At 32.5% G+C, this 6,898-nt stretch overlaps 1 protein-coding gene across 1 annotated transcript; it reads right to left on the reverse strand.

Moving 5' to 3' along the window:
- Window positions 1–689: 689 nt before the first annotated feature.
- Window positions 690–5,357, reverse strand: LOC148938879 (uncharacterized). The gene is made up of 3 exons (XM_089107475.1): window positions 5,270–5,357; window positions 2,750–2,857; window positions 690–1,101 (listed from the first exon to the last, which is right to left on the reverse strand). Exons 1-3 carry the CDS (start codon window positions 5,273–5,275, stop codon window positions 757–759), a joined length of 459 nt encoding a protein of 152 aa, XP_088963601.1. The 5' UTR covers window positions 5,276–5,357; the 3' UTR covers window positions 690–756.
- Between the last annotated feature and the right edge of the window lie 1,541 nt (window positions 5,358–6,898).

Raw genomic sequence — 6,898 nt, forward strand, 5'->3', positions numbered from 1 at the left:
TCTGCTCGTCTTAAGATTTAGCATGGCTCTTTACTTTTCTTTACAAATTCTTTTCAAGAAAGTGAATTAAAATTTATTATCATGTGCTTGTTTTCGCTTTTATTTTGGATAATACAATCGAAAGAAGCCACCTCGGAGAAAGTTCAAAAATTACATATGAGTGAAAATGGAATAGGAGAATAAATATCTGTGAGAGATATCAATCAGCTCTCTTTAATTTCTGACTCTTTAAGCTCTTTTATTTGACTTTTAAGTGCGCTCTTACATGGCGTAGTTTAACAAAGATGTCATTCTGGCAACCTTCATGCACATGAAATCTTTTGATTGATGTCGACATCACACGCATACACGCCATTTGGGCAATTTGAGTCAGATAGTGCAATTTGATGTAGTTACTACCATAAGCATTCCGTGGAAGTTTCAAGTAAAAATCTATTGTATTTCCTGGCAAGGCCGATTAAAGAGAAGGGGGAGAATATGGGGTTTAAAACTCTCGAAATTTTTGTCTGATTCGTAGAAACATAACAAAAATGTATATTTTTTATGTATTTTTTTCAAAGTTTTTTTGTAGCCTCCAAACCCTCGAACAAATATCCCAGATGCAGCCTTGTTTCTAGGTACATAAATATAGGTAATGGTTCCACAGCGTTTTAAACGACCCATTTACATTGTGGCCTTAAAAAGGTAAATGTATATACAAATATTTCTATTTAAAGTTCATATACAAAAATAAACTGAATATTAACAGCTGAGTTACTAATATCTTGGAGAATATGACTTATAAGCTGGACTGGGGTATGCTGGTGCCTTGTATGCCTGTGCAGGGTATGCTGGGGCTTTGTATGCTGGGGCTTTGTATGCTGGGGCTGAGTAAGACGGCTTGTAGTTATAGTTAGCTTCACCAGAGTACTGAACATCAGCAACATATCCGGTGTAATCATCAGCAGTGTAAGTTACGGTCTGCACACGACCGTCTGGAAGAAGAGTCTGGTAGCTGCCTTTCACGTAACCGTTGCCATCAGAGGTTTCCTGGTGGTTGTAGTCGTTGTAGGTGTAGTCGTCTTTAACCGCCCAGGCAAAGTCGTAAGGCATTGGTGGATGCTACAATAAATAATGGGACTTAGAAAAAACTGAGCTAAGCGCAAAAAATTTGAAACTACAGTAATAATGTGCATAAGAAATTGAATAAACTTCATCATGAACATATAACTGAAAACAAAATAATGAATTTGAAATAGGCCTGCTTGTCTACTGTGAATAATGAATTATAAAGTTGTTTAAGTTTGATGCTAATTGCAAAACACTAATCAGACTTAAAAAATACTATGCCTAACTTGACTAACTAACTATGACTAACTTGATACTATAATAAGAAGTTCATTACATAACAGATAATTGGAAAAAAAAAATAAACAATCAAAGTAAAGTAATCCTATGTTTCGAAACGTTTCTGAAGAATCCATCAATCCTGTTCAGAATAGTATGAAGATTAGAATGACTCAGTAGGTTTAAAACACTTTTATAGTGAGAGAAGGAGTCAAAACCCGAACTCTTGTTTGTAAGGATTTTTGTTCGTTTCACGCTTGGTTTGCATATTCAATTTAAGTTTCACTTGTTTTAACATTTATTTACTCATTTATTTTAGTACCTATTGTATGTTTGTTTACTATGATGTTTGTTTACTATGTTTATTTAATTTATGTTCGTTTTGATTTTCATTTATACTTCAGTAAGAAAATATTTTTGTTCGTTTTAAACTTGGTTTGTTTATTCAATTTAAGCTTTACTCGTTTTAAGGTTTATTTATTCATTAATATTAGTACCTGTTGTATTTTTTTTGCTATGATTGTTTATTTTATTTTTGTCCATTTTGGGTTTCATATATTCTTTAATTGTAATTTCTGGGCGTTTTGAGTTTGAGATATTATAGGTTTCTCTGTCTTTTGATCTTAAGTTTAATATGACCTTTACTTTTCTTTAAAAAAACTTCTATTTCGGAAAGTTTTGTATAATTAATTTGAGTGAACGAAAACAAAGTGTCACAGTGTGCAGTGGTTGGATATTTTATATTTCACAAGACTATCGCAGACTATCTAAGTAATATGACATATGTTCTGTAAGTCAATCAAATAACAGCATATACTTTTCAGCAAGTAATTTGGAAGTATTACCTTATTTTAGGAAAAACAGAAATTGTCATGTGTATATACTCTTGATTTTTTTAATCTAATTCGTTAAATAGAAAATTACACCACACCACCATATTTACCGAAGAATAAGGACGAACAGGAAATCAATTTTAATGAAAATGACCTCCATATGCAGTTATGCCATTTGTGGGGTAGCAAGTGCCAAGTTAAAAAAAAGAAGCAAGGATGAAAAGTCTGCAAAATTAAGCTGGAAGCACAGGGTACTTAGGAAGGTGTCTTTCCTTTGTAGGTGTGATTGCCTTTGGGACAACACTTTATCCCAAAGTGTCTTTGGAATGTTATAACACTAACGGAAATGCGGCACTGCCCTTAGAATGTGATACTTTTCAAACAACCAAACGAAAAATATTCAAAAATCGTGTTTTTCTGGTATGAATATTGATAGGTTAAGGGGGGAAATGCTCTCAATTTATTGTTTCTGTTATATTTATATGTGGCTAAAGTTAAAAGCTGCTAAAAAAAAGAAAAAAAGGTGCGTTGCAGATAAATTTATTTTTCCCTGAAGAAACAAGGCATTACTTGATAAATATAAAACTTACGTCGTTTTTATATGATGGCTTGTAATCAGGTTTGTAGCCAGAATAGGATGGCTTAGGGTACTGGGGAGCAGCACAAGTGACGGCAACTAGGGCAGCTACAATAAATGCCTGAAAAAAAAAAATAGGCTATGCAGATCGCTGGCAAGAATCCTTGAAATTATTATTTATTTATTTTTTTCAATTACGCTTCTTATATTTAGCGTTTTTATGACATATATTTTTATGCAAGTTAATTTAATTGTTCTGTACCTCATGTTTAATACAATTGATATAGTTTTCTGCACAGACAGATGTGATAACTTACTAAGGGATATGGTTTCAACTGGATACACATTTTCAAAGAAGGCTATTTTTCAAACACCTGTCCTGTAGAGAGGGGATGAAAATTAAGGAGGGAGAGGTTTAATCAGCAGAACTCAGGGCATTAACTTGTAATCCCCCAAACAGACTGGTGCTGAGTGTCGTAGTCTATCTTAAGTTTTTAAACGGAAAAAAAATCCTAGGAAAAGGACCAGTTAAGCAAACAAAAGTAAGAAAAACCTTTCTTCTCTTTTAAAATCCTTTTTTAAGGATTTCAACAGAGCTGAAAACTTTATTTAGAAAACTAATCTTTCAGGAATTTTTAATTTACTTGATCTTGAAGCACTATATATTCTTTCGAGTGAATGATGACCACCCTTATCCCCTAAGTGCCCACCCGTCTTTTATCTCTCATCAAAGTAATTATAATCTTCATAATAGAAATCACACTCAAACTCCGTTTACCCCCTTCGTGTCTACATTGGCTGAAACAATAGATGATTTATTTTTCCTTTTTTTTGACACCCCTAATTTTCTGAACCCCACCAATGTTCGTTGGGATCAGGGGAGCAAAGCCAAATTTGTACCAAATGGTGGAGTTTTGACCAAATGGACTTAACTTTTCTAAATTAAAACATTTGCTTTATATATCTTTTGCATATCTCTAGTGAATTGAATAATAGCTCCTCGCCCACCCTCGCGAACCTATTAATGGTTAAATCTGCAATTATAATTCTTTTTTTGTTTCTAACTTTCTTTACTAAACAAATATTTACAAAGATCAGAGAAGCAAAATTAAATTGTTCAAAACAATGGGTATTCTCAACAAAAATATTCAGAAAGCACTGACACAGAAGTTTTGTGTTCTTGACTTTTTTTTTCAAGCCTTCTTGATTAAGGTCTTGTGTTCATAGATATGTTTCTTGTAATTGTTCATGAAGTGGGTCCATGTAACCTTGAGTGCCATTAAAACCTTACAACTGTTCAGAATAACCTTTTCTGCAAGAACAAAGGATCCTACATGCACAACTTCACATGTGTAACAACATTGGAACATGATTTTTGTCATAAAACACACCAAATTTTTATGTATTAACTTTAGCTTTCATACTGACAAGGAATTAATCTGGTACAATCTTTTATCTCCTTTCTATTTTCCTTTGAATGTTTTGGGAAAGCATTTGATTAATCTTTCTCCATTTTTACAATTTGATACTGAATTTCTTATTCATGCAAAGACTAATTTAGATTTGAAAGTTAGGCCTTCCAAAGTCTTAGAAATAAAAAATATATGTTTATGGATTCTACTAGGACTAGAGAAGGGGGTGCCGTGAATTCTATTTACGACTGATTTGTAAAATAGGGTAGAAAATGTAAAAATTGAAAATTAAAACAGTCAATTTAGATCTTGATATTGGTAAGCATTAAAAAAAAAGATCAACAATCTTAGTTAATTGCCAAATTAATTTATGGAATTGAAATCGTTTTCTTTTGTTTATTTTTCCTTTAAAGATATTTGAACCAGTGCCACCTCACGGGATACATTTGCGCCATTAGGATAGTTGTTTAGGGATTTATGCATTAAATTCTTCAAATTGATTTTTACAATTCTTTAAGAACGACGGATTAAACACGAGGGCCATTTATTTTGACAAGAACTTTTTTTTAGTACTGTGAATCTTTAGAGTAAAGAATCTTTACAAATCTTTACGTGAATCTTTACGGGATTGGGAAAGTGCAGCCTCCTCATATACATGGTAATAACTTTTAATGGTGCTCTTTACTTTCATTTGAAAAAAAACTTTTTCTTATCTAATCTATTATAGGTTGCTGACAAAACTCACTGGAATCAGTTTTGGTTTACCATGACATTTTGGAAAATTATAGATTGGGATAAAGATTTTACGTTTAAAAATTGTATATTTAACAGTTTACGTGTTGTTTTTTTTTGTTTTTTTTTTGACTCGTGAGTTCTTAAGGTTTTATTCATCTTAACTGAAAACGGGCAATGAATAATATTTGGAAATGCGTGCCACTTTTCTGTATTGAACTAACACAATTGTTTTATTTCACTATATTTTGTGGAATATTATATTTTAATTTCTGCCGTAGATTCAGCCATTTTAAACTTCAATTTGCTTCAATTTTGAAATGCCGAGAATTTGTTTCTATTCATTTTGTTTTGCTAGTAGGCTAGGCAAATATAGAATTTAATCCTACCTTCATATTTCCTGTTACTTTTTTGTAGTAGTGTTATGTAAATACAAAATAAAACTGATATAGAATTAAGCAGCCAGTAACCTTTTATATGTTTTAAGTGTGAAAGGCCAACGCCCATTCATCAGCTTTTTGTAAACTTCAAAACGTATTAGGCAATTTTATCATAGCTACTTTAGTTTTATAATATTAAAAAACACACACAAAACCTTGCATATAATACAACGGCATAATATAATAATGCATTACATATAATATAATGGAGGGGTCATATGACGAGTAAATAGGATGAATTGAGTGAGTTGCGGAAGGAAGTGTATTGAGAGTGCGGATGAAGCTTCTGAAGGTGTTAAAAGGTTAGGACGATTTCTTTGGCTAGGAGTGGAGCATAGAAATAAATTTTTGTAATTTGTGAAGAAGGTTTGTTTACGTAAAGTAATTTAATTAAAAAAAAAAAAAATAGTTTTCTTTGCCATACCCCTAGGGCTTTTAAAGTAATTCTTTTTTTTATTAAGATTTTTTTCTACTTAAAGTAAGGAGCAACATTAAAATTAAAACGAACAGAAATTATTCTGTATATGAGAGGGGCTGTCCCCTCCCCAATACCTCTCTTTTTTTACTTAAAAAAAAAATAAAATCCTACCTCCTCAACTTCTCTCAGTGACAACAGATTTAGGTTCAAAATACGACACATTTTAACTTTAGACATCATCTACTCTCTTCACACTAAAGTACTTATAAGAAAGGTTTTTTAAGTTCTTCTAAGGAAGGTTGTGATTCTGATTACACGGCTCTTGTGTTTCAAGAATCTTTCTTAAAGAATTAGGACAAAAAGTCAAACTTCAGCGTAAAAGCTGGGGTGTAGAGGAGAGGGAGCCTTCCTTATATACGGAACACTTTCTGTTTGTTTTAACCTTTAATTTTGCTTTCTATTTTTCAGTAAAAAAAACTTATTTTTTAAATTTAATTTCTGATCATCGTTCAAAGAATTCCAAGAAATCTGCACCCTCCTTGAAAAATTTCCACCACACGAAAAATTTCTTCATAGAAAGATCCTTCCAGGTAAAAAATTTCCATGGAAGTTAGTCCTGGAAAACTCTATCCATGCTGCGAATTACCACCAGAAAATATTTTGCTTACGATTCCACCTGAAAAATACTCCTTAGCATACTTTTGTTTGAAGAAAGGCTTACTTCTTATTTAATTTCTCCCGCATAAAATTTCCCCGTGGAGAATTTCACTTGGTAATAATTTTCCCGTTAAAAATTTCTCGCCTGGGAAATCCACACCCATATTATCCACAAGAAAATTCCAACTCGGCCAAAAATTTCCCCCAGACAATTCCCCTAGAGCCCCTCCACATTTATAATAGGGATGCCAACGAGAAAGTAGGACAAATAAACAGAATTTCGTATATGAGTTCTTGCGAATTATCCTCGTGCAAAATATGCCCTGGAAAGTTCATCCCGGGAAACTTCCTTCCCAATGGGAAACTTCCTTCCAAATGGGAAATTCTTCCCATATAAAATTCATCCTGAGAAAATCCCATCTAAAAAATATATCTGTATACTTTCCAATAACCCAAACTACATATGAAAAATGGGCAAATTTCAAAACTACCCTTCCTCTGGG

Source organism: Artemia sp. Qi Xiang Cuo, unplaced genomic scaffold, assembly GCF_049724085.1.
Source record: "Artemia sp. Qi Xiang Cuo unplaced genomic scaffold, ASM4972408v1 HiC_scaffold_129, whole genome shotgun sequence".
NCBI lineage: Eukaryota > Metazoa > Arthropoda > Branchiopoda > Anostraca > Artemiidae > Artemia > Artemia sp. Qi Xiang Cuo.

What these genes read in the sequence shown, in the direction of transcription:
- LOC148938879 (XM_089107475.1), bottom strand. An exon ending in AGCCATCATATAAAAACGAC is followed by an intron (nt 1,102 to 2,749) that starts GTAAGTTTTATA and finishes TATTTATTGTAG; the next exon opens with CATCCACCAATGCCTTACGA.